We start from the raw sequence: 26,658 nt of genomic DNA, 5'->3' as shown, positions 1-26,658 counted from the left end.
TAATGACTTTTTCGTTGCCTTTTTGTTGGTTTTTAAAAGCTTCCCAATTCTCTAACTTCCCACTAATTTTTGCTGTATTATATGCCCTCACTTTGGCTTTAATATTGGCTTTCACTTTTCTCGTTAGCCACGGTTGTGTCATCTGTAGAATACTTCTTCCTCTTTTGGATGTATATTTCCTGTGCCTTCCGAATTGTTTCAAGAAATTCCAGCCATTGCTGCTCTGCTGTAATCCCTGCCAGTGTTCTTTTCCAATTAATTTTGGCCAGCTCCTCTTTCATGCCATAAATTCCCATCACTCCATTGTAAGACTGATACATCTGACTTCAGTTTCTCCCTCTTAGATTTTAGGGTGAATTCGATCAAATTATGATCACTTGCCCCTAATGATTCTTTTATGTTAAGCTCTCTAATCAATTCTGGTTCATTGCACAACACCCAATCCAGAATAGCTGACCCCATAGTGGGCTCAACTATGAATCGCTCTAAAAAGCCATCTCCTAGGCACTCAAGAAATTCCCCCTCCTGGAATCCACCACCAACTTGATTTTCCCAACCTGCCAGCATACTGAAGTCCCCCATGACCATTGTAACATTGCCCTTTTGACATGCATTTTCTATCTCCCGTTGTGATTTGTAGGCTACATCCTTACTACTGTTTGGGGGGAGGGGGTCTGTATACAACTCCCATCAGGGTCATTTTAACTTTGCAGTTCCTCAGCTCTCTCCACAATGATTCAGCACCTTCCAACAATATGTCACCTCTTTGTAATGATTTGAATTCATTTTTTTTCCCAACAGAGCTACGCCGCCCTCTCAGCCTTCCTGCCTGTCCATTCGATGCAATGTGTATCCTTAGACATTAAGCTCACAACTATAATCTTTCAGCCGTGATTCAGTGATGCCTACAGCATCATACCTGCCAATCTGCAACTGTGCTGCAAGTTCATCTACCTTATTCCGTATACACTCAGGAACACCTTCAGTCCTGTATTCACCCTTTTGAATTTGGCACCATGGCACCATGCTCAACCTTTGATTCCTAACTTGGTCTGAGGTCTTACCAACATCTGCCTCCACAACCTCTCCACTAACCATTCTGGCACTCTACCCCTGATCCCATTGCAGCTCTAGTTTAAACCCAATAATGAATATTCAAAGGGGTTCTGCTAGTTGGGATGTGGAACCATTATAAATATGTAATTCTGTGAATTTACCTGACTAGATTCCAAATATTAAAGTTATGTAAGTGACTATTGCAAATGAAACGGTCTTTAAAAACTAACTATCAATAATAAACTCTTTGCCAAGGCATATCGGGCCCTGGATCTTATCTTAAATATAAAAAGGACCCAGGTCCTATATCAGCAACCACCCAACCTGCCATTTATCCAGCCCTCCATAAAAGTTGACGTAATCACGGTTGAAAATGTAGACCACTTTCCCTACCTTGTCAGCGTTCTCTCCTCAAAGGCAGACATCGACTCAGAGATCAACCACCGCCTGAGTTGTGCTACTGGAGCCTATGCAAGATTAAGGAAAAGATATTTTGAGGACCGTGACCTAAAGGTCCAAACAAAACTTTTGGTTACTGTTTGGAGCCAAATCATGGACCACCTAGAGGAGACACCTGAAAGCCCTGGAACAACACCACCAAAAGGTCTTACTGAAGATTTTGAGGATCAGCTGGAAGAACAGAGGCTCTAACACCAGCGTACTGGAAGAGGCCAACATGAACAGCATCTCCACCATGACAAAACAATACAACATCCACTGGATAAGTCATGTCACCTGGATGTCTAACTTACATCTCCTCAAACAGATCCAGTGGAAGGAAGGCCAGCGAGCCCCTGGTGGACAAGGAAACACTTCTAAGATAACATCAAAATCAGCCTGAAGAAATTCAACATGATGTCTAAAAACTGGCAAGACGTCACACCCAATAATTACGCCGAGAGGAACTCTGTCCAAGAGGGAGCTGCGCTACAGGAGAGCAATCTCTGTGTGCTGCAGAGAACAAGTGGCGGCTGCAAAAGGACAGACTGAACAACCAAGAGACCCTCCACTAACCACAGTCACCACTAACTCTTGCCCACATGACACCAGAACATATGGTTCCCAGCTCGACCTCTAAACCACCTGAAGACCCAACCATAGACAACCCTTTAGGAAAACATCATACTCAACTCGAGTGACTGCACTACTCCTACTATTTCTCTCCAATAATATACCGGAGTATGAAAACTCCCTACAGAGTGAATATGACAGCCTTGGGACAGTAGCCTTGAGAATCATTAGGCTGTGTTGTGCTGAGTCTGTTGGTGTGTGATCTTGATCAACATCCCCGAAACGAGATTATCTGGTCATTAAGCTCAGTGACTTTACAGATAACACACTGCCCACTTAAAACTGATGAGTTCTTTTGTCTTCTGAAGAAGTTTGATGGTCTTCAAATGTCTCTTCTTCAAAGGACAGTGGAAGCAGTCATTAATTATTTTTAAGTAGAAAGATTCTTGATAAGCAAGGTTATGAATGCAGGATCGATGTTCTAATCAGAATCAGGTTTATTATCACTTGTGAAATTTGTTTTGAGGCTCTCAATAATAACTAACATACTATATATATATATATATATACACAGACACATATACACACACACGCATACACATATATATATATTTGAATATAATTAAGTAAGCATAAAGAGAGCAAAAAAGGCAGTGAGTTGTGTACCTGGGTTCATTGTCCATCCAGAAAACTGATGAAAGGGGAAGAAGCTGTTCCTAAACTGTTGAGTGTCCATCTTCCCCCCCAATGGTAGTAATGAGGGGAGTGGGCCTCTGGGTGATGGGGGTCTTTAGCAATGGATGCCACCTTTTTGAGGCATTGCCTTTTGAAATCTGCCTGAGTGGTGCCATAATAACAATCTCTCACTCAATGTCAGCAAGACCAAGGAACTGATTATAGACTTCAGGAGGAGGTAACCAGAGATCCATGAGCCAGTCCTCATCAGAGGATCTGAGGTGGAGAGGTTAGCAACTTTAAATTACATTTGAAATGCTGTTGTAGGAAAGCAGCATCTTTCATCAGGGATCCCCACCACCCAGGATATGCTCTCTCCTCACTGCAGCCATCAGGAAGAAAGTACAAGGTACAAGAGCCTCAGGACTTGCATTACCAGGTTACACCTCAACCATTAGCCACAACATCTATCTAACTTTGTCTTAAATACATTCAATGAAGTAGCCTTTACTGCTACTCTAGGCAGAGAATTCCACAGATTCACTACTCTCTGGGAAAAGCAGTTTCTCTTCATCTCTGTGCTAAATCTATTCCTTCAAATCTTTCGGCTATGTCCCCTAGTTCTAGTCTCATCTAACAGTGGAAACAACTTTCCTGTTTCTAACTTATCTACTCCTTCCATAATTTTATATATCTCTATTTGAACCTTTCCTGTTCTGCTGAGGTCCAGCGAGTACAGTCCCAGGCAACTCAATCTCTCGTCATAGCAGGTAGTATCTACGGAGGGGAATAAACAGTCTGTTCTTGTGTTTCTAACTCTGAGGATTGTCACCTTGTCCTGATGGAGAGGCTTGTGAGTTCCTGAGATCCCAAGAGCGATGGCATCTGGAGCTTAGCTCCTGGCAGGGCCACCCATTGTGGTAAGGTTGTAAAAAGAACCATCCAAGCAAGACCTCAATGGTCAGCTGGCAGAAGATGATGACACATCACAATGGCAGTGACAAGTCCCCAGTCGTTTTGCATTCCATGCCACTGATCCTCACCCCAATCGAAATTTCATCAGTTTTGGCATCATTGCACTGGCCACCTGTGTCCTTCAGGATCAATTTTAAAATACCTTTAATTGTACAGAAGGCTCTGAATAATCTAGCTTCTCCGTATATTTTGGAGTGTTTATACTCTTACATCCCTGATCATAATCTTACATCCATGAATACTGGTTAGTGGCCTTTTGCTCTAAAGCACCAAAACTCTGGAATACTCTACCAAAGGTAAAATAAATACTATATACAACACAAACATTTGACTGACGCTAAAAAATACCGGATGTACTTATTCCGACTTACGTACAAATCCGACTTAAAGACGGACTCAGGAACGGAACTTGTATGTAACCTGGGGACTGCCTGTATTGAACAGTTCCCTCGTGTAAGTTGGACTCTTGACCTTTGAATTTACCCTGTTATGTTCCTGTCTGCCTGCACTTTGTAACTGTAACACTTACTTCTGCATTAAGAAGAGCAGCAAGGACAAAGCAGGGAACTACGGACTGCTCAGCCTGACATCAGTGGTGGAGTGAGTTCTGTGGGATGGAATTGACAGCTTTGTAGCCGAGTTTGCAGATGATATGAGGATAGGAGTGAGTTCTGTGGGATGGAATTGACAGCTTTGTAGCCGAGTTTGCAGATGATAAGAGGATAGGAGTGAGTTCTGTGGGATGGAATTGACAGCTTTGTAGCCGAGTTTGCAGATGATAAGAGGATAGGAGTGAGTTCTGTGGGATGGAATTGACAGCTTTGTAGCCGAGTTTGCAGATGATATGAGGGTAGGAGTGAGTTCTGTGGGATGGAATTGACAGCTTTGTAGCCGAGTTTGCAGATGATATGAGGGTAGGAGTGAGTTCTGTGGGATGGAATTGACAGCTTTGTAGATGATATGAGGATAGGAGTGAGTTCTGTGGGATGGAATTGACAGCTTTGCAGATGATATGAGGATAGGAGTGAGTTCTGTGGGATGGAATTGACAGCTTTGTAGCCGAGTTTGTAGATGATATGAGGATAGGAGTGAGTTCTGTGGGATGGAATTGACAGCTTTGTAGCCGAGTTTGCAGATGATATGAGGATAGGAGTGAGTTCTGTGGGATGGAATTGACAGCTTTGTAGCCGAGTTTGCAGATGATATGAGGATAGGAGTGAGTTCTGTGGGATGGAATTGACAGCTTTGCAGATGATATGAGGATAGGAGTGAGTTCTGTGGGATGGAATTGACAGCTTTGTAGATGATATGAGGATAGGAGTGAGTTCTGTGGGATGGAATTGACAGCTTTGTAGCCGAGTTTGTAGATGATATGAGGATAGGAGTGAGTTCTGTGGGATGGAATTGACAGCTTTGTAGCCGAGTTTGCAGATGATAAGAGGATAGGAGTGAGTTCTGTGGGATGGAATTGACAGCTTTGCAGATGATACGAGGATAGGTGGGGAGGCAGGTGGTGACGAAGCAGGGAGTCTGCAAGAGGGCTCAGGTTGGGAGAATGAGCAAAGAAGTGGGAGATGGAATTTAGTGTAGGGTAGTGTTCGGTCATGAACTTTGATTGAAGGAATAATGGTGTAGACTTTTCTCTAAAGAGAAAATTCAAAACTCAGAGGTGTAAAGGGACTTGGGAGTACTCATGTAGGACTCCCTAAGAGTTAGCCTGTAGGTTGAATCAGTAGTGAGGAAGGTGAGAACTAGAAAGAATATAAAAACAAGGATGTAATGCTGAGGCTTTGTAAGGCATTGGTCAGATCACATGGAATATTGTGAGCAGTTTTGAGCCACTTATTAAGGAAAGATGTGCTGGCATTGGAGAGGGTCTAGAGGAGGTTCACGAGAATGACCATAAGCTAAGATATGGGAACATCGGGTCTGGTCCGCAATTTCATCATGGCTGATTCAATTTTCCTCTCAGCCCCAATTTCCTGCCTTCTCTTCGTATCCCTTCATGCCCCAACCAATCAAGAATCTAAAAAGGATTACCCTATGAGGAGCGTTTGATGGCTCTGAGCTTGTACTTGAAGTTCAGAAGAATGCGGGGAGAATCTAATTGAAACCTGTCAAATTTTGAAAGGTCTATATAGAGCAGATGTGGAGAGGATGTTTCCTATGGTGGGGGAGTCTGGGATGAAGGGGCACAGACTCAGATTTCAAGGACTACCCTTTAGAAGAGAAATGAGGAATTTCTTTAGCCAGAGGGTGATAAATCTATGGAATTCATTGCCACAGACTGCTGTGGAGTCTAGGTCACTGGGTATATTTAAAGCGGAGGTTGATAAGTTCTTGATTAGTCAGGGTGTCAAAGGTTATGGGGAGAAGGCAAAAGAATGGGGTTGAGAGGGATAATAAATCAGCCATGATCGAATAGCAGGGCCTAGACGATAGGCCATATGGCCTAATTCTGCTCCTATGTCTTATGGGACAGGATCTATAAGTATCTGGATAGACAGAATCTGACAGCTTTCTGTTTGGATTGAGAGCATTCTGTTATTACTTATTTATTTACATGTCCAGGCCCATCCAGTCCAGCAACCCAACGATCTAACGATCCTAATCTCGGGACAATTTATAATGACCAATTAACCTACATGGTTGGACTGTGGGAGAAAACTGGAGCGCCTATGCAGTTCACGGGGAGAATGTACAAACTCCTTATAGACCCACTGGAATTGAACTCCGAACTCCAGAATGCTCCGATCTGTAGTAGTGTCACGCAAAGTGCCAAGTTATTGGCATGATTACCTTGTGCTTCCTCTCAATGCACTGTGTCTGAATATCTGCGTGTTTGAGGAAAGTTCTTTACAGAGTGTGGTGGATGTGTGGAACACACTGCCAGGAGTGGTGGTAGAGGCGGATACATTCGGGATACCTAAGAGACTCTTAGACAGGCACATGGAAAACAGAAAAATGGAGGGTTATGTGGGAGCGAAGGGTTAGATTGATCTTAGAGTAGGTTAAAAGATCAGCACAACATTGTGGGCTGAAGGGCCGATACTGTGCGTAACTTTCTATGCAACAGATTAAATTAAAAACGTGAGGATAACAAAATTGCAGTACTACTCCAGTCCGTGCAAAACAGTGTACTGGCAATTCAATTACTGAAAACATAATGATTACATTTAAAATAATTTCTATGTTATTAAGAATGACATCTAAGTTACAAGTGAAAAAACCACACAACTCTAAAATTAAAAGAAACAGCCGCTGAGCCATTCAAGTTCTGCACATGCCCATGTTATAAAATTCAATGATTAAATATAAAATAGCATCAAGATTTAAAGCTGAGAGTCAAACAAAAACAAAGAGTTTGGAAATCAAAGGAAGGTAGCTGCCCCATTGAAACCCAAGTATTGCACATGTCCATGTATTGTATTTAGAGATTGTCTACAGTGTTATGGACTGCGGGTGATGGGGGTGCAAGTGAACAGTTGCACGACAGCCCTGGGGAGAAAGCTGTTGTTTTTCATTCTGGATGTCCGTGCAAAGATGTTTCTGTGTCTCCTGCCGGATGGGAGGAGGTTGAACAGGTGATTACTGGGGTGGGATGAGTCTATTATGATGTTGTGAGCCTGCTGTCGACAGCGTGGCTTCCATATCTGGTAGTTGCATCCCAGTGATGGTCTGAGCAGTCCTGGCCACTCAGTGAGGGGTTTCTGGTCGAACCTGTTATAGCTAACGCACTATACTGTCATGCAGTAGGTCAATATGCCCTCGATAAAGGTTTACCAGTAGCTTTTGGAATAAATATCCTGTAGGCAGCCTTTCGGATCTGGTGCTACTTTAATTTTGTTTTTTTTAATTTAATTTTAAGGCACAATTAGGGTTTAGGGCAATGGATAACAGAGCGACTATCTACCATCACCAGTTACTGCTACAATACAGAGATCGCCCAAAAACAAACCTTCATGAAAATCTGCTGGTTAGATTGCGCGACCTCGGTTTGCTGAGGGAATTGGGCCTGCAGTCCTCGGAGTCGCCTGATGCCGGTGGCCGGAGGTGGGGACGTTGTAAGTGGAAGCAAGGCGAGCGGACAGGAGTCCGTGCCAGGAAGAAAGCAAGCCCTAGCCAGCCAGCTTTCCCATCCATTCTGCTCTCCAATGTCGGTTTGCTGAGGGAATTGGGCCTGCAGTCCTCAGAGTTGCCTGATGCCGGTGGCTGGAGGTGGGGACGTTGTAAGCGGAAGCGAGGCGAGCGGACAGGAGTCTGTGCCAGGAAAAAAGCAAGCCCTAGCCAGCTGGCCCTCCCGTCCATTCTGCTCTCCAATGGACAATAAATTGACTACATCTGTGGCAACAAAATACTCGGCAGGAGTACAGAAACGGATGGAACCCCGGACGCCGCCATTCAGCTGTTTATTTATGTAACAGATTTTCCCCCAAGCCATCAGACCACCAACCTACTGACCTCTGTTGTGCCTATTGTCTGTGTACTTTATGCAGTCCTGGGTAGATCTGTAGTCTAGTGTAGTTTTTGTGTTGGTTTATGTAGTTCAGTGTAGTTTTTGTATTGTTCATATAGGACCATAGTCCTGAAAAACGTTGTCTCGTTTTTACTGTGTACTGTACCAGCAGTTATGGTCGAAATGACAATAAAAAATGACTTGACTTGACATGAGATTTGCTCCCTTTAAACTGCTAAAGCAGTACAGGTGCTGCTGGACCTTCCCTCCTACTTGTTGGTGGTGCAGGAGAGCTCCTCTGAGATGTTCACTCCCAAACACTTAAAGCTGGAGACCCCTTCCACTGCTTCACCGGTTATGAGTACTGGATTTCCTGAAATTAATAATCGCGTCTTTGTTTTTTTTTTATGTTGAGTGAAAGGTTCTGCTTATTGCAGCTTTCAGACAGTTTCTGCACCATCTCTCTGTATGCTGTTTTGTTGTTGTTTGTAATTAATCCAGTCACTGTGGTGTCATCTGCAAATCTGATGATGGAGTTGGTGGCGTAGACAAGGGCACAGTCATGGGTGAATGGTGTAAAGAGAGGGCTCAGTACACATCCCTGCAGTACACCGGTGTTCAGCGTCAGGGAGGTTGATGTCTGGGTGTCTGGAACAGTATGCAGGACCAGGTCTTCACTGCATCTTGGGACATGTGACAATGATAAAGCAATACCAGTACTATATTGAATGGTTCTGCATTGACAAGGGCTCTCCCTTTCAGCTGTGACAATAAACCAAACTCCTGCTGCCTGTCAACATAATCAGTATAGCTGCCCACGGTGTCTTTATCCACTATCCACCCCAACTTCACAAGATCAATGATTCCTATAAACTGCATGAGAATATTTTGGGAAATCCCTCCCAGAAGCTGCAGTTACAATGTGACTGAGTCCAATATCCTACGGAAAATGCTGGAGGAACTCAGCAGCTCAGACAGCAACTATAAAGGGGACTATACATTTGAAATTCCAGGCTGAAGCCTTGCATCAGGACTGAAAAGGAAGGGGGAAAAGTCAGAATAAGGCGGCTACAAACTGACAGGTGAGACTGGGTGAGGGGGATAGGGGAGGGGATAAAGTAAGAAGTTGGGAAATGATAGGTAGAAGAGGTAAAAGGCTGAAGACAAAGGAATGAGGGGAGAATTACTATGGGAGAAAGGGAAGGAGGGGAGAATCAGGTAAGTAAGGGGCAGGTGAGGAGAAAGAAGGGGTAAGAGAGGAGCCAATGGGAAGAAGAGGGAAGGGGAAGGGGGAAGAAATTACCAGAAGGTAGCAAAATATATGTTCGTATTATCAGGTTGGCAGCTAACCAGACAAAATATGTGTTGTTGTCATAAGAGGTCTCATATCAGTTTGAAAATGTATGCCCTCATTCCTGTACTTGCTGGAGTTTAGAAGAATGGGGGGAGGGTCTCACTGAAGCCTAGAAGTATTCATCTCCTTTTAAATGTTCATGTTTTATTGTTTTACAGCATTGAATCACAGTGGATTTAATTTGGCTTTCTTGGCACTGATCAACAGAAAAAGACTCTTTCATGTCAAAGTGAAAACAGATCTCCACAAAATCATCTAAATTAATTACAAGTATAAAACACAAAATAATTTATTACATAATTACTCACCCCCTTTCAAGTCAGTATTTAGTAGATGCACCTTTGGCAGCAATTACAGCCTTGAGTCTGTGTGGACCGGTCTCTATCAGTCTTGCACATCTGGACACTGCAATTTTTCCTCATTCTTCTTTACAAAAATGTTCAAGCTCTGTCAGATTACATGGGTGAACAGATCTTTTCAAGTCCAGCCACAAATTCTCAATTGGATTGAGGTCTGGACTCTGACTCGACCATTCCAGAACATTAACTTTGTTGTTTTTAAGCCATTCCTGTGTAGCTTTGGCTTTATACTTGGAGTCACTGTCTTGTTGGAAAACAGATCTTCTCCCAAGTCTCAGTTCCCTTGCTGATTGCATCAGGTTTTTCTCCAGGATTTCCCTGTGTTTTGCTGCATTCATTTTACCGTCTACCTTCACAAGCCTTCCAGGGCCTGCTGCAGTGAAGCATCCCCACTGCATGATGCAGCCACCACCATGCTTCATGGCAGGGATGATGTGTTTTTGATGATGTGCAGTGTTCGGCTTACGCCAAACATAACATTTAGTCTGATGGCCAAAGAGCTCAATTTTGTTTACATCAGACCATAGAACCTTCTTCCAGCTGACGTCAGAGTCTTCCACTTGCCTTTTGCAAACTCTAGCCAAGATTTCATTCAAGTTTTTTTTTCAACAGTGGCTTTCTCTTTGCCACTCTCCCATAAAGCTGCGACTGGTGAATCACCCGAGCAACAGTTGTTGTATGCACAGTCTCTCCCATCTCAGCCACTGAAGCTTGTAACTCCTCCAGAGTTATCATCAGTCTCTTGGTGGCCTCCCTCACTAGTCCCCTTCTTGCACGATCACTCAGTTTTTGAGGATGGCCAACTCTATGCAAATTTACAGCTGTGCCATATTCTTTCCATTTCTTGATGATTGACTTAACTGTACTCTAGGGGATATTCAGTGACTTGGAAATTTTCCTGTATCCATTTCCTGACTTAGGTTTTTCAATAACCTTTTTCTGGAGTTCTTGGAGTGTTCTCTTGTCTTCATGGTGTAGTTTTTGCCAGGATACTGACTCACCAGCAATTACACCTTCCAGATACAGGTGTATTTTTATTACAATCAATTGAAACACCTTGACTGCACACAGATCTCCAAAAACAGATCTCCATTTAACTAATTATGTGACTTCTAAAACCAACTGGCTGCACCAATGATTTGGTGTATCATATTAAAGAGGAGTGAATACTTAAGCAATCAATTATTTTGTGTTTTATATTTGTAATTAATTTTGATCACTTTCGAGCGATCTGTTTTCACTTTGACACGAAAGTCTTTTTCTGTTGATCAGTGTCAAAAAAGCCAAATTAAATCCACTGTGATTCAATGTTGTGAAACAATAAAACATGAAAAATTCCAAGGGGGGTGAATTCAAGGCTATGGGGATATTTAAAGCAGAGGTTGATAGGTTCCTGTTCAGAACATCAAAGGTTACAGAGAGAAGGCAGGAGAATGGAGATTATATTTCACGGTCTTATGATCTAATACAGCTCGTCCAGAAAACAAAATGATCTTCCTTGGCACTGTGTTAGAACAATCACTCCCTCGCACTGCTTTTATGGAACCCTGACTCATCATGTATGAATATACATCAGGGAGGGGTGGGGGGAGGAGAACCAAGACCTTGAACAAAGTTTGCAGTCTGTCACTTTCTGACCTCCGTCACCAGATCTCAGACTGCTACTAGTTTTGCTGAATTTCAAGTCTAAAGATCAAGGGTTTGAATTCCTAATTCAGGAACTAGAGCACGTAAACCATTAGTATACTCAGGATGACAGCATCAAGGAGACATAACTCTTGTTGCAGAAAACACTCTGAATGAGATGGTGAACCACTGTGTCTGCTTACTCAAGATATAAAATGGCATCAATTTAAACAGCAGGGGAGATATTTCTAATGTTCAGAGATATGTTTATCCCTCAAGCAAGATTTTCAAGTTGAAGTTCAGTTTTATTGTTAATTAACTGTACACACGTATACTGCCAAATGAAGCAACATTCCTCTGGACCAAGATGCACAACACAGTACATATAACTCACATACAACACATAAAATAATATAACCACAAATAAATTAACAAATAATATGGTGAATTTTTGACACAATTTAAAAGTAAACAGTATAATGCTACTGGCACTTCATACCTGATGAGACCTGGGTGTTGGCCGGGAGTTCAGTGGTCTTACTGCTTTGGGGAGAAGCTGTTTCCCATCCTGACAGTCCTTGTCCTAATGCTACGGTACCTCCTGCCTGATGGCAGGGGCCAGAGAGATTGTTGGACGGATGGGACGGATGATTGACAATGCTAAGAGCCCTGAGTATTATGCAATGCTTGTAATAAATATCTCGGATGTATGGAATAGAGATCCCGATGATCATCCCAGCAACCTCCACAATCCTTTGTAGGGCCTTGTGGTCAGCTGCCTTGCAAGTGATATTGGGCTTAGGGCTTAGACTCTCTCTAATAACACCCTCTACTCCACCCTCTCTAAAGCCTCGACATCCTTCCTATAATGGGGCGCCCAAACTGTCTGCAGTACTCCAGACGTGGCCTAACTAGAGTTTATAAAGCTGCAACATAACTTGAAGACTTTTGAACTCAGTGCCTCGACTAATAAATGTTGATGTTGATGCAGAGTATTGACATTTCATTTCCCGCTACAGATGCTGTCTGACCCGCTGAGTTCCTCCAGCAGATTGACTGTTGCTCCAGATTCCAGTGTCTGTCATCTCTTGTGTCTCCGTCAGTACAAACATATCTCTGCAATATTTCAGTCACCCGACTCACTGAGTGTGGGCTGTTGGAGGAATGTTGAAAGAAATCCAATGTGTTTCTGACTTTTATCCTTCTCTCTCTCTCTCCGCCTCCCCAAGTCTCCAAACCTCACTCTTATAAACCTTACAGCACAACACCGTCCGAATGCCCTGTCGCCCCTCACCACCTCACCCCACCCCAACTCCCAGACACACTCTCACCCTGCACCAGTCGCTTTTCATCTTTTATTGCTGCTGTTTCACATATTTATACGATTGTTTGTTTTACTACATTAACGTCAGTAACACTATCCTGTCTTACATAGGCATGCACCTCACACTTTATGTCAACCCATCAATCTTCAGGCCATGTCACCCAGGGACCGTGGTAATATTATTTTGTGACTGTATGTGCTGTTGTAACTCTACCAGGCCAGTAACATCATGAAGGATCCCACCCACCCTGCTCAAGGACTGTCTGTCCCACTCCCATCAGGGAGGAGGCTACGTAGCATCCACACCAGAACCACCAGACTCAAAAACAGTTACTTTCCCCAAGCAGTGAGGCTGATCAACACCTCCACCCACTAACCCACCCCTCCACACTCCCCCAAGTGTTTTATCATTATTACTACTACTTTATCATTTCCTGTCAGTCACCTTGTGTACAGACACTCTTGTGTCTAGTGTCACTTTATGGACATACAATCAATCTATGCACAGTACTGTACAAAAGTCTTAGGCACATCTACCTATCTAAGGTGTCCAAGACTTTTGGACAGTACTGCAGTAATTTTATGTATTGCATTGTACTGCTGCCACAAACAAAAAGACACAAATTTCATGACAGATGTGAGTGATTCTGATATGGGCTGAAGTGGAGCGGGGGCAGGGGGAAGGGAAAAGGGGAAGGGAGAGGGGAGGGAGTGGGAAGCACAGAGAGACATTCTGGAATGATCAATAAATGAATCACCTGGAATCAGATAACCTTGCCTGGAGTCTCAGGGCAGGGTGTGCCACACCAATGCCATTCCCATCCCCCAGCATACCTTCTCTGACACCCCTCCCATGGCACTCCACCCTCACCACTCCCAACACCCTTTGTTTCTGCCAGATTTACAATCTCACTCTCCGCTGCACATTGACAAATACAGTAATGTACAAAACTCATGGGCACGCGAGTTATATATATATGCCTAAGACTTCTGCACGGTATTGTAGATAAGCTATCTTATGTACTTGCATTTATTGTGTTTTTCTTTCTTAATGTGTTTAGTTTTTCTGCTGCATTATATTTGGAAATGCAACAGAACTATATGTTGTTCACCTTTACTCTTGTGTACTAGAAATGACATCAAATAAATCTGGATCTTGAATTAAACAATCTTGAATACATCTTGTGTGCGACTGTATGAAATGGGCCCTTGAGTATCGATGTTTCATTTAGCCGGGTACATGAGTATGGTTGAATATGCGCTGCGTGTGACTATATGACACTGGCCCCTGAGGACTGATGATTCGTATACAGGTGTTTGGTTGAATACAATAGGCAATAGGTGCAGGAGTAGGCCATTCGGCCCTTCGAGCCAGCACCGCCATTCACTGTGATCATGGCTGATCATCCACAATCAGTATCCCATTCCTGCCTTCTCCCCATATCCCTCGACTCTACTATCTTTAAGAGCTCTATCTAACTCTTTCTTGAAAGCATCCAGAGAATTGGCCTCCACTGCTTTCTAAGGCAGAGCATTCCACAGATCCACAACTCTCTCTGTGAAAAAGTTTTTCCTCAACTCCGTTCTAAATGGCCTACCCCTTATTCTTAAACTGTGGCCTCTGGTTCTGGACTCCCCCAACATCGGGAACATGTTTCCTGCTTCTAGCGTGTCCAATCCCTTAATAATCTTATATGTTTCAATCAGATCCCCTCTCATCCTTCTCATTTCCAGTGTATACAAGCCCAGTCACTTGTATCCTGTGGGTAACTGTATGTAATTTGTCCCTGAGGATCGATGTTTTGTTTCACTGTGTACAGGTGTTCGGTTGAATACATCCTGTGGGTAACTGTATGAAATTTCTCCCTGAGGATCGATGTGTTTGGTTGAATACGTGACTGTATGAAATGGGCCCCTGAGGACTGATGCTTCATTTAGCTGTATACATGTACACAGGTGAATGACAATAAATTTGAACTTGAATACCGTGTCTGTTTAATACTCATACGTAGCAACACAGTGCAGAGTTGGCCCTTCTGACCCTTCAAGACACGCCAACCCGACAAACCCAATTAACCCTCACCTAATCAAGGGATAACTTACATGACCAATTAACCTACCCAGTACGTCTTTAGACTGTGGGAGGAAACTGGAGGACCCATAGAAAACCCATGAGTTCCTTACAGAACAACACCAGAACTGAACTCCAAAACGGCCCAAGCAGTAACAGAAGCATGCTGACCGCTGCATTACCATCATGTTCAAATGGTTCAATTTAATATCACAGAATTATACAACCTGAAACCTTACTCTTACAGACATCCATGAAACAGAGAAAACATTCAAAGAATGAATAACAAAATGATCAGAACTCCAAGCCCTCGTTAAGTGGGGAATCTTTACATACATGAGCCCAAGAGTCAACAAATATCAGGTCACTGCTGGGGATATTGTATACACTATGTAATAATCTTATTTCATAAACGTCACAATGCTGGCTGCTGCCTTCACACAGAACACCTCCTTGCACAATGTGATGCCAGACAGTGACACAGACAGAAGGGAGTCAGCTTCCGACAGAAAGAAGTATCAACAGAGAAATTACCAGAAGGTTAGAAGATGCCGTGCAAGTTAATAGGATGGTTAAGAAGACTTGTGGCCTGTTGTACTTCATTAGTCGGAGGACTGAGTTCAAGACCCACAAGCTCCATAAAGCTGGTTAAAATATTGTGTTCAGTTCTGATCACTTCATTATAGGAAGGATGTGGAAGCTTTAGAGAGAATCCAGAAGAGGTTTACCAGGATGCTGACAGGATTAGAGAGCACGTCTTATGAAGAAAGGATGAGTGAACTAGAGCTTTTCTCTTTGAACAAGAAGGATCAAAAGTGACTTGATAGAGGTGTTCAAGATGATAAGAGACAATGGAGTGGGAAGCCAAGACTTTTTCCCACAGTGGAAATGGTTAATATGAGGGGGCAATATTTTAAGGTTGTTATGGCCAGGGGTGATAGTGGAGATAGCTCCCAATGGCATGTGCCTCAAGCAAGCTTTGACAACCAAGTTCAGCTCGTGGCCTTCACGTGTGGCTTAGCTACTAAGCAGGAGCTTGCAACATGGGCAACGGCTTGCCCTCCATATCATACTGCCCTGGTTTCTTAATCTAGACACCTAAGATGCAATATCCATGGTCAACTCTGACCAATGGAGGCCCTAATGTAATTTTAAGGTGATTGGAAGAAAGTATTGGGGGGGGGGGGATGTCAGAGGTTGATTATTACACAGAGAGTGGTGGGTGCATGGAACAGGGGTGGTGGTAGAGGCAGATACATTAGGGATATTTAAGAGGCTCTTAGACAGGCACATAGATTATAAAAAAAAGAACAGTTATGTGGGAGGGAAGTGTTACATTGATGTTAGAGTAGGTTAAAATGTCTCTGAGCAGTTGCAGAATATTCTTGAAGGGGAGGGTGGGTAGCCGGAGGTCGTGGAACATGTTGGTACCAATGACATAGGCAGGAGAGAGAGAGGTCGTGCACAGTAAGCTTAGGGAGTTAGGAAGGAGGCTGAAGAGCAGGACCTCCAAGGTGGTAATCTCCAGATTACTCATGGTGCAATGAGCTAGGGAAGGTCAGAACAGGAAGACAGCAAGATGAATGAGTGGCTGAGGAGATGGTGCAGGGGGCAGGGTTTCAAGTTCTTGGACATTGGAACTTTCTCTGGGGAAGGAGTGACCTGTACAAGTGGGATGGGTTGCACCTGAACTGGAGGAGAACCAGTATCCTGGGAGGGAGCTTTGCTAATGCTATTGAGGAGGGTTTAAACTAGATTTGCGGGGTGGGGGTAACCGAAGTGAAGAGGCAGAGGACGGGGCAGTTGGCACACAAGTAGTGACAGCTTGTAGGGAAGTTATGAGGAAGGATAGGCAGATGATAGAGCAGAGAAGCATTCAGCCAGATGGTTTGAGATGTGTCTATTTTAATGCGAGGCGTATCATAAGCAAGGCGGATGAACTTAGATCATGGATCAATACGTGGAACTTTGATGTTGTGGCCATTACAAAGACTTGGATGTCTCAGGGGAAGGAATGGCTGTTGAGTGTGCCGAGCTTTAGATGTTTCAAAAAGGACAGGGAGAAGGCAAAAGAGGTGGGAGAGTGGCACTGCTGATCAGGGATGGTATCATGGCTGCAGAAACGATGGAAATCATGGAGGGATTGTCTACTGAGTCATTGTGGGTGGAAGTCAGGAAAAGGAAAGGGGCAATAACTGTACTAGGTGTTTTTTATAGACGTCCGCAATAGTAACAGAGACATCGAGGAGCAGATAGGGAGGCAGATTCTGCAACAGTGCAATAATAATAGGGTGATCTTAACTTTCCCAATATTGACTGGCATCTCCTTAGAGGAAGGGGTTTAGACGGGGTGGAGTTTGTTAGGTGTATTCAGGAAGGTTTCGTGATGCAATATGTAAATAAGCCAACTACAGGAGAGGCTTGATCTGGTGTTGGAAAATGAACCTGGTCAGATGTCACATCTCTCAAAGGAAGGGCATTTTGTAGGTAGCTCCTTTACCATAGCACTGAAGAGGGATAGGAGCAGACAATTTGGTAAAAACATTTAATTGGGGTAGGGGGAAATATGATGCTATTAGGCAGGAAATTGTGAACATAAATTGGGAGCAGACGTTCTCAGGGAAATGCACAGCAGAAATGTGGCAAATGTTCAGGGAACATTTGCATGGCGTTCTACATAGATATAAGGCAGGGAAAGGATGGTGGGGTAAAAGAACCATGGTGTACAGAGGATGTAGAAAATCTAGTTAAGAAGAACAGAAAAGCTTATGAAAGGTTTGAGAAACTAGGCACCGTCAGAGCTCTAGAAAATTCCAAGGGTACCAGGAAGGAGCTCAAGAATGAAATTAGAAGCCAGAAGGGGCCATGAGAAGGCCTTGGTGAGCAGGATCAAGGCATTCTACAAGTATGTGAAGAGCAAGAGGATGAGCCGTGTGAGAATAGGACCAATCAGAAGTGACAGTGGAAACCTGTGCATGGAGCCAGTGGAGGTGTGTAATGAATACGTTGTTTCAGTATTCACCAATGAAAAGGAACTTGGCAATTGTAGGGATGACTTACAGCAGACTGAAGTGCTTGAGTGTATAGACATTAAGAAAGAGGATGTGCTGGAGCTTTTGAAAGGTACTAAGTTAGATAAGTTGCCAGGACCGGGCGAGATATAAGCCAAGCTACTGAGAGAAGTGAGGGAGAAGATTGCTAAGCCTTTGACGATGATCTTTCCATCATCAATATCGATGGGAGAAGTACGAGAGGATTTGAAGGTTGCAAATGTTGTTCCCTTGTTCAAGAAAGGGAGTAGAGATCACCCAGGAAATTATACACCAGTGAGTCTTACTTTAGTAGTGGGCAGGCTGTTGGAGAAGATCCTGAGAGGGAGGACATCTGCATCTGGAAAGACATAATCTGATTAGGGATAGTCAGCATGGCTTTGTCAAGGGCAGGTCATGCCTTACAAGCCTGATTGATGAAGGTAGCACAATGGTTGTAGTATATATGGATTTCAGTATGGTATTTGATAAGGTTCCTCATGCGAGGCTCATTCAGAAAGTATTGAGGCATGGGATCTAAGGATCCCATGTTTATGGATCCAGAATTGGCTTGCCCACCGAAGGCAAAGGGTGGTTGTAATTGGTTCATATTCGGCATGGAGGATGGTGACCAGAGGTGTTTTCGCAGGGATCTGTTTTGGGACCCCTCCTCTTTATGATTTTTTTAAATGACCTGGATGAAGAAGTAGAATGGTGGGTTAGTAAGTTAGCTGATGACACAAAAGTGTTGTGGATAGTGTGGAGGGCTGTCAGAGGTTACAGTGGAACATAGATATGATGCAGAACTGGGCCGAGAAGTGGCAGATGGAGTTCAACCCAGATAAGTGTGAAGTGGTTCATTTTAGTAGGGCAAATTTGAAGACAGGATATAATATTAATGGTAAGACTCTTGACAGTGTGGAGGATCAGTGAGATCTTGGGGTCCATGTTCATTGGACACTCAAAGCTGCTGCACAGGTTGACAGTGTTGTTAAGAAGGCGTATGGTGTGTTGGCCTTCATAAACTGTGGAACTGAGTTCAAGCGCTGTGAAGTAATGTTACATATAAGACCTCAGTCAGACCCCACTTGGAGTTCTTATCATATTTTTTACTGAGTTAAGTATTGTATGTAATTAGTTTTGCTACAACAAGTGTATGGGACATTGGAAAAAAAAGTTGAATTTCCCCATGGGGATGAATAAAGTATCTATCTATCTATCTATCTATCTACTGTGTTCAGTTCTGATCACCTCATTACAGGAAGGATATGGATACTATAGCGAGAGTACAGAGGAGATTTACAAGGATGTTGCTTGGATTGGAGAGCATACCTTATGAGAATAGGTTGAGTGAACTTGGCCTTTTCGGAGGATAAGAGGTGACCTGACAGAGGTGTATAAGATGATGAGGGGCATTGATCATGCAGAAAGTCAGAGGCTTTTTCCCAGGGCTGAAATGGCTAACACGAGAGGGCATAGTTTTACAGTGCTTGGAAGTAGGTACAAGGGGAAGTCAGAGGTAAGTTTTTCACACAGAGTGTGGTGGGTGTGCGGAATGCTCTGCCAGTGATAGTGGTGGAGGTGGATACAAAAGGGTCTTTTAAGAGACTCTTAGGTAAGTAGATGGAGCTTAGAAAAATAGAGGGTTATGTGGTAGGGAAATTCTAGGCAATTTCTAGAGTAGGTTACATGGTTGGCAAAACATTGTGGGTTGAAGGGCCTGTAACCTGCTGTAGTGTTCTATAAGTGTTTACCTTGCAATTCCCACATACCAAGAAGGAATAATGAAACATGAATTAGTTAACAAAAGAGACATCAAATGTGTGTACCAATAACCCCACAAAAGATACGCAAAAACTAATTAACTCACAGCTCGGTCAAGATGTCAGACAGACAGGACAGCGAATACGGCAGACCACGACTTCCACACTAAAGATCTGATTAAGAGTCTCAAGTTTTAAAAAGCTCTTCCATCGAACTTCACTACCCTCCCCCCCCCAACCCTGTGAGTTCATGAATAAAGGCTGATGATTGTTACGATTCATGATGTCACAGGGACAGGCGTTCCACGTTCAGCATCTGTCCCGAGAAAGGCTGCTGCAGTGAACAAGCTTTTGCTCCTTCACTCCTGGAAGGTGGTAAAACGTACTGACCAAGGAACAGAATTAGGCCATTCGACCCATCGAATCTGTTCTGCTATTCAATCATCAATGATTTATTATCCGTCAACTCCATTCTCCTGCCTTCTTCCCATAACCTTTGACGCTCTGACTAATCTCCAATTAAACCTCTGCTTTAAATATAGACAATAACTTAGCCCGCACAGACGTCTATGGCAATGAATTCGACAGATTCATCACCCTCTGGCTAAAGAAATTACTCCTAATCTCTGTTCTAAATGGACATCCCTCTATTCTGAGGCTGTGCCCTCTGAATCGAAGTAAGCTCCAGAGAACTGTAAAATGAGTCAGCTCCGTCATGGGTACTACCCTCCATAGTATCCAAGACACCTTCAAGCAGTGGTGCCTCGGAAAAGCCGCTTCCATTAACAAAGACCCCCATCACCCAGAACCTGCCGTCTTCTCACTGTTACCCTCAGGAAGGAGGTACAGAAGCCTGAAGGCACACACTCAGTGATTCAAGAACAGCTTCTTCCCCTCTGCCATCCGATTCCTAAATGGACATTGAAGCTTTGGACACTACCTCATTACTTTTTACTTAATTTCTGTTTTTGCACTATTTATCTTAACTATATATACATACTTACTATAATCCAGTGTTTTCTATACTTATCATGTATGGCATTGTGCTGCTATGGCAAAGTTAACACATTTCATGCCATTCAGTATGCCGGTGATTCTGATGCTGGTCTAAAACTCTCCCACTACAGGAAACATCCTCTCTACATCAACTCTACCTAGGTCTCAATAGGCTGCAATGGGATCTGCACCCCACTTTATTTTGCTAAACTCCAGCGAGAGTCATCAAACCAGAGACCCAGAGCCGTCAAATGCTCCTTATAAGTTAACCCATTCATTCCCAGAACCATTCTCATGAATATCATCTGGACTGTCTCCAATGCCAGCACATCTAAGGTGCCCAAAACTGCTCAAAATATACTCCCAAGTACAATCCTAATTGTATTGAAGAGGGAATTCCAGGATTTAGTCCTGGTAAAGGAATATGGCATTAAATTTGAAGGGAAACCTGTCGATGGTGGTGTTCTTATCTCAGTGGTGGAGGTCACAGGTTTGGGAGATGCTGAGAGATAGTGCACACTGAGATAGAGGTGAGTGCTTAATGTGGTGGGCGGGACAGTGTTCGAACAGGCAGCACCTGTCCTATTTATTTTAATTCATTTATTTAGAGATACCGTGTGCAACAGGCCCTTCTGGTCCAAAGAGTCACAATGCTCAACAACCGAACGATTTAACCCGAGCCTCATCGCACGATGATTTATAACAAATGACTGATCTACTTACACGCACATCGTCAGACTGTGGGAGAGCACCCAGGAAAAAATCACATTGTCACATGAAGTACACACGAACTCCTTACAGACAGCATCAACACTGAACTTTGAACTCCGACACCCAAAGCTGTAATTGGACCAAGTCAACTGCTACACTAACTAGGATCCAGTCAGTGGAGCGACTCTCACCAGACAAGTGTGGCACTGTTCCAACCTGACTGAGGGCTTTGGGGAAAAGGGAGACGGAGGCAGACAACGGAAAGTGGTTTGAAACAACGGAAGTGGGGCAGGAGATCAGGGGACTGAAGAGTCAATGAGATGGGAGTGGGGAGTGGGAAAGGGGATCAGAGAGGAGTGATCAGGGGAATGGAGGGGATATTCAGGGAGGGGTGATCCGGGGAAATGGAAGGGGGAATGGGGTCAGTGAGGGGTGATAGGGGAAATGGGAAGAGGAAGAGGGTCAGTGAGGGGTGATCAGGGTAAGGGGAGGGGAACAAGGGTCTGTGAGGGGTGAGTTGGAACAGGAGGGAGAGGAGGAAGGGGAGTGATTGGGGGAATTCGGGGGTTAGTGAGGGGTATCAGGGAACAGGATCAGGGAGAACAGGACGGGGGAACGAGGGGATCAGTGAGGGTGATCAAGGGAACGGGAGAGGGTCAGTGAGGGTGATCAGAGGGAACGGGAGAGAGATTGCGGGGTGATCAGGATGAACGTGAGAGGGAGTGCGGGGTGATCAGGGGGAACGGGAGAGAGAGTGCGGGGTGATCGGGGGAACGGGAGAGGGAGTGCGGGGTGATCAGGGGGAACGGGAGAGGGATTGCGGGGTGATCAGGGGGAACGGGAGAGGGAGTGCGGGGTGATCAGGGGGAACGGGAGAGGGAGTGCGGGGTGATCAGGATGAACGTGAGAGGGAGTGCGGGGTGATCGGGGGAACGGGAGAGGGAGTGCGGGGTGATCAGGATGAACGTGAGAGGGAGTGCGGGGTGATCGGGGGAATGGGAGAGGGAGTGCGGGGTGATCAGGGGGAACGGGAGAGGGATTGCGGGGTGATCAGGGGGAACGTGAGAGGGAGTGCGGGGTGATCGGGGGAACGTGAGAGGGAGTGCGGGGTGATCAGGGGGAACGGGAGAGGGATTGCGGGGTGATCAGGGGGAACGTGAGAGGGAGTGCGGGGTGATCGGGGGAACGGGAGAGGGAGTGCGGGGTGATCAGGGGGAACGGGAGAGGGAATGCGGGGTGATCAGGGGGAACGGGAGAGGGAGTGCGGGGTGATCAGAGGAAACGGGAGAGGGCCAGTGAGTAGTGAGCAGAAGATACGGGAGGGGTGATAAGGGGGAACAGGAAAGGAATTGAGGGGTGATCAGGGAGAGGGGTGACAAGTGAAAACTAGGGGGGTTTGTTGAGAAGGTTAGGAGGGGTCTGGAATGGTGAGACGGTGCAGCCCTGATCTTGGGGACGGAGCGCGGAGCTGCAGTGGGAGGAGGTGAGGGATAGTACCGCGTTGCCACTCACCACTCCCGTGGAGACTCCAATCTGTCTCGGCGCCCGGACTGAATTGGGGGACGGACGTAACCGGAAATGGAACCGGCACTGCCAGGAGCGCAGAGATATTTCCCCCTGAATATTGGTTCCTATTACCCCTCCCCCCCAAGTTCCGCTCTGGGACTCAGGTGATGTATGGCCCCCAACCATCCTCCCTGCCGAAATATCTGCCACTCCTTGCTTTTCATTGGATTGTAGTGATTGGCATGAAATTGAATAACGACCTGGAACCGTGCATGTTGTCGAGAGGCTCCAGGATGCGCTGCCTGAGCTGATGGTAGAGGGAAATCATGTCCATCTCGGGTAAAGCCCTCCTCATCATTCAGTACATCTACAGGAAGCGCCAGCACCCATTTTCCAGGACCCCCACCATCCATGCCATGCTTTCTTCTCCCTGCTGCCATCACGAAGGAGATGCAGGAGCCTTGGGTCAGGAACAGTTATCATCCCTCAGCCATCAGACTCCAGAACTAGCATGGTTAACTTCACTCTCCAGAACACTGGACTGATTCCAGGACCTATGGACTTACTTTCAAGGACTCTACAACTCATGTTCTCAGCAATATTTGTTTTTTAAAAAAAATATTTATTGTTTTTATTTGCCCAGCTTGTCCTATTTTGCGCGTTGGTTGGTTATAGTTTTTCATTGATTTTACTGTATTTGTTCTACTGTGAATGTTTGCAAGAACATTAATCTTAGGGTAATATATTGTGACTTGTACCTACTATGTTGATAAATTTCCTTTTAACTTTGGAACTTTGAAACAAAGGAAGGAGAAATGGATAGACGAAATGTGTCCAACTGGATATGTATTTGAAGAAATTCAAAAATATACTGTGAATACTCAGCAGGTCAGGCAGTTTCTCTGGAGAAAAAAGACACAATGATGATGACTTTTCACCAGTAACGTTGTGGGCCATTTGTAAATTTGGATGCAAGATTGTAGAGCTGAAATATTAAATCCTTCTGTTTCCAAAACTAGGTGACCTGGTGGATAGATCTAATATTTTTAATTTCAGAATTCTTGCACCTGGCCCAATTTTCAGTTTACTAAAAGAAACGTGATGAATTTATTGTAAAAAATTGAATAGAGCGACTTTGAAATGGTGATGTCTGCTTTGCGGTACAGCGGATTGGCTCTCATGTCTTTGAGCCAACAGGTCTTTGCATGACAAAGGGTCTCGGCCCAAGACATTGACTGTACTTCCTATAGATGCTGCCTGGTCTGCTGCATTCCACCAGCATTTTGTGTGTGTTGCAGGTTTTTGCATGAGCCTCATTTCAGAGACTTGCCAAGAGCAGAATTAGTGCGTCTCCGAGGGCTTTTACTGAGGTGTTTATCACTGCACTGTCATCACTGTCAGCTTTCAGGTGAGACAAACCTAAAGTTTCATTTGTCCTATAAAATACACACATTTCTCCTATAAACTTGATCAACATCTGAAAAAAAAACTGCAGTTGGAGCTTGCAGTATATAAATTGGCTATTGTATCACCTTTTTCATTACCGTAAGATATAGGAGCAGAATTAAGCAATTTGGCCCATAGAGTCCACTCCGCCGTTTCAGGATAGCTGATCCAATTTTCCTGTCAGCCCCAATCTCCTGCCTTCTCCCCATATCCCTCCATGCCCTTACCAATCAAGAATCTATCATCCTGTGTCTTAAATATACATAAAGACTTGGCCTCCACAGCTGCCTGTGGCAAAGAATTCCACAGATTCACCACTCTCTGGCTAAAGAAATTCCTCTTCATCTCTATTCTAAAGGGATGCCCCTCTATTCTGAGGCTGTGTTCTCCTGTCCTAGACTCTTCACTGTAGGAAACACTCTCTCCATTTCCACTCTTATCAAGGCCTTTCACCATTCAATAGGTTTCAATGAGGTCACACCTGAATTCTAGTGAATACAGGCCCAGAGCTATCAGATGCTCTTCATATGACAAGCCATTCAGTTCTGGAATCATTTTTGTGAACCTCCTTTGAATCCTCTCCAGTTTCAGCACATCCTTTCTCAGATAAGGGCCCAAAACTGCTCACAATACTCCAAGTGAGGCCTCACCTGACGAAGGGTCTCAGCCCGAAACGTTGACTGCTCATTTCAACGGATGCTGCCTGACCTGCTGAGTTCATCCAGCTTGTTTGTACATATTGATGAGGCCTCACCAGAGTTTTATAAATTCTCAACATTACATTCTTGCTTTTATATTCTAGTCTTCTTGAAATTAATGCTCACATTGCAATTGCCTTCCTCACCGCAGCCTCAAGCTGCACCTGCAAATTAACCGTTACAGAATCCTGTGCAAGGACTCCAAAGTCCCTTTGCACTTCAGTTTTTTGTATTTTCTCTCCATTTTTATTTCTTCTACCAAAGTGCATGACCATACACTTCCCAACGCTGTATTCCATCTACCACTTCTTTGCCCATTCTCCTAATCTGTGTAAGTCCTCTGTAGCCTCTCTGCTTCCATCAGTTTCTTCCCACAATCCAAAGACATATGGGTTAGGGTTAGTAAGTTGTGGACATGCTATGTTGGTGCCGGCATTGTTGTGACACTGGCAGGCTGCCTCCAGCACGTCCTTGAACTGTGTTGGTCGTTAACACAAACGCTGCATTCCACTGTATGTTTCAATGTACATGTGACAAATAAAGCTAATATTTAAGTTTTTATAAACTAATTTGCACTTTTTATCCTTTTAAAAATACTGCAATAATCGCTGATAATAAAGCATGGAAATGAGGTTTTTGAACATGAGGTGACTTTTAATTTGTGAACTAGGGCTTAATTAACTGTTCTTTATAGCAATTTGTTGTATAAGGAAGTCTTTTGAGACATTATACATGAAGAATTTCCTGATCACAAGACTGACCTTTTGTGGTGACCAAAATATTTTCTGACCCAGAACTTCATACAGCCTCTCCTTCTATTCCCAGCATGAGTGGGCAGAAAGCAAATGGTAAATCTGACTCAGAAAATAATGACATGCCATTTTGTATAACACAAAGGGACCTTCTAGGAGAATGGCGACACTGATCTGGCCAGGCTTCAAAGTGGAAGAGATCAGAGAGAGAAACAGCTGAAGCAAACCAGATCTCTGTCTGACCTCCTCCACAGAACCACAGGGTGGGTTCAGCATTGAGGATGGTCATCTGCTTCTTAAGATTCAGATCTATTCTGGGCTTAACATATTGGTACAATTACAAAGGAGGCACGACAGTGGCTATATTTCATCAGGAATTTGAGGAGATTTGGTACGTCACCAAAGACTCATGCCAATTTCTACAGATGTACCGTGAAGAGCATTCTGAATAGTTGCATCACTGTCTGGTATGGAGGGGCCACTGCACAGAATCGGAAAAAGCTACAGATGGTTGTAGACTCAGTCATCTCTGTCATGGGCACCAGCCTCTCCAACCATTGAGGACATCTTTAATAGGCAAAGTCATGTCAAGTCAAGTCAACTTTTGTTGTCATTTCGACCATAACTGCTGGTACAGTACACAGTAAAAATGAAACAACAATGCCTCAAAAAGGCGGCATGCATCATTAAGAACCACAATCACTCAGGACGTACCCTCTTTAATATTGCTTAAGATTTTATTGTATTGACATACAGCATGAAATACAGACCAATGAGCTGGGCCGCTCATGAAATAGGTCCTTCCAGCCCTCTGAACCAGGCCGCCTGCAAAATAGGTCCTTGGGGCACC

At 44.3% G+C, this 26,658-nt stretch overlaps 1 protein-coding gene across 6 annotated transcripts in view; it reads right to left on the bottom strand.

Moving 5' to 3' along the window:
• The window catches only part of LOC140725785 (choline-phosphate cytidylyltransferase A-like), an 88,678-nt gene extending 65,245 nt beyond the window's left edge, over positions 1–23,433 (bottom strand). The window contains exons 1-3 of one of the 6 annotated variants that reach the window (XM_073041690.1): positions 22,919–23,113; positions 21,419–21,433; positions 1,450–1,523 (exon numbers count right to left, since the gene is read on the bottom strand). In XM_073041690.1, coding sequence (XP_072897791.1) covers positions 1,450–1,523; positions 21,419–21,433; positions 22,919–23,098 — 269 coding nt within the window. In that variant the 5' untranslated portion in view covers positions 23,099–23,113. Of the gene's footprint in view, positions 1–1,449; positions 1,524–12,011; positions 12,236–21,418; positions 21,434–22,918; positions 23,114–23,172 lie in introns of those variants that run through there. The other 5 variants (XM_073041692.1, XM_073041691.1, XM_073041694.1 and 2 more) reach the window with 5 other exon arrangements.
• Positions 23,434–26,658: the final 3,225 nt, after the last annotated feature.

Source organism: Hemitrygon akajei, chromosome 3, assembly GCF_048418815.1.
Source record: "Hemitrygon akajei chromosome 3, sHemAka1.3, whole genome shotgun sequence".
Lineage (NCBI taxonomy): Eukaryota > Metazoa > Chordata > Chondrichthyes > Myliobatiformes > Dasyatidae > Hemitrygon > Hemitrygon akajei.
This window is presented reverse-complemented; position numbering and strand designations above follow the sequence as displayed.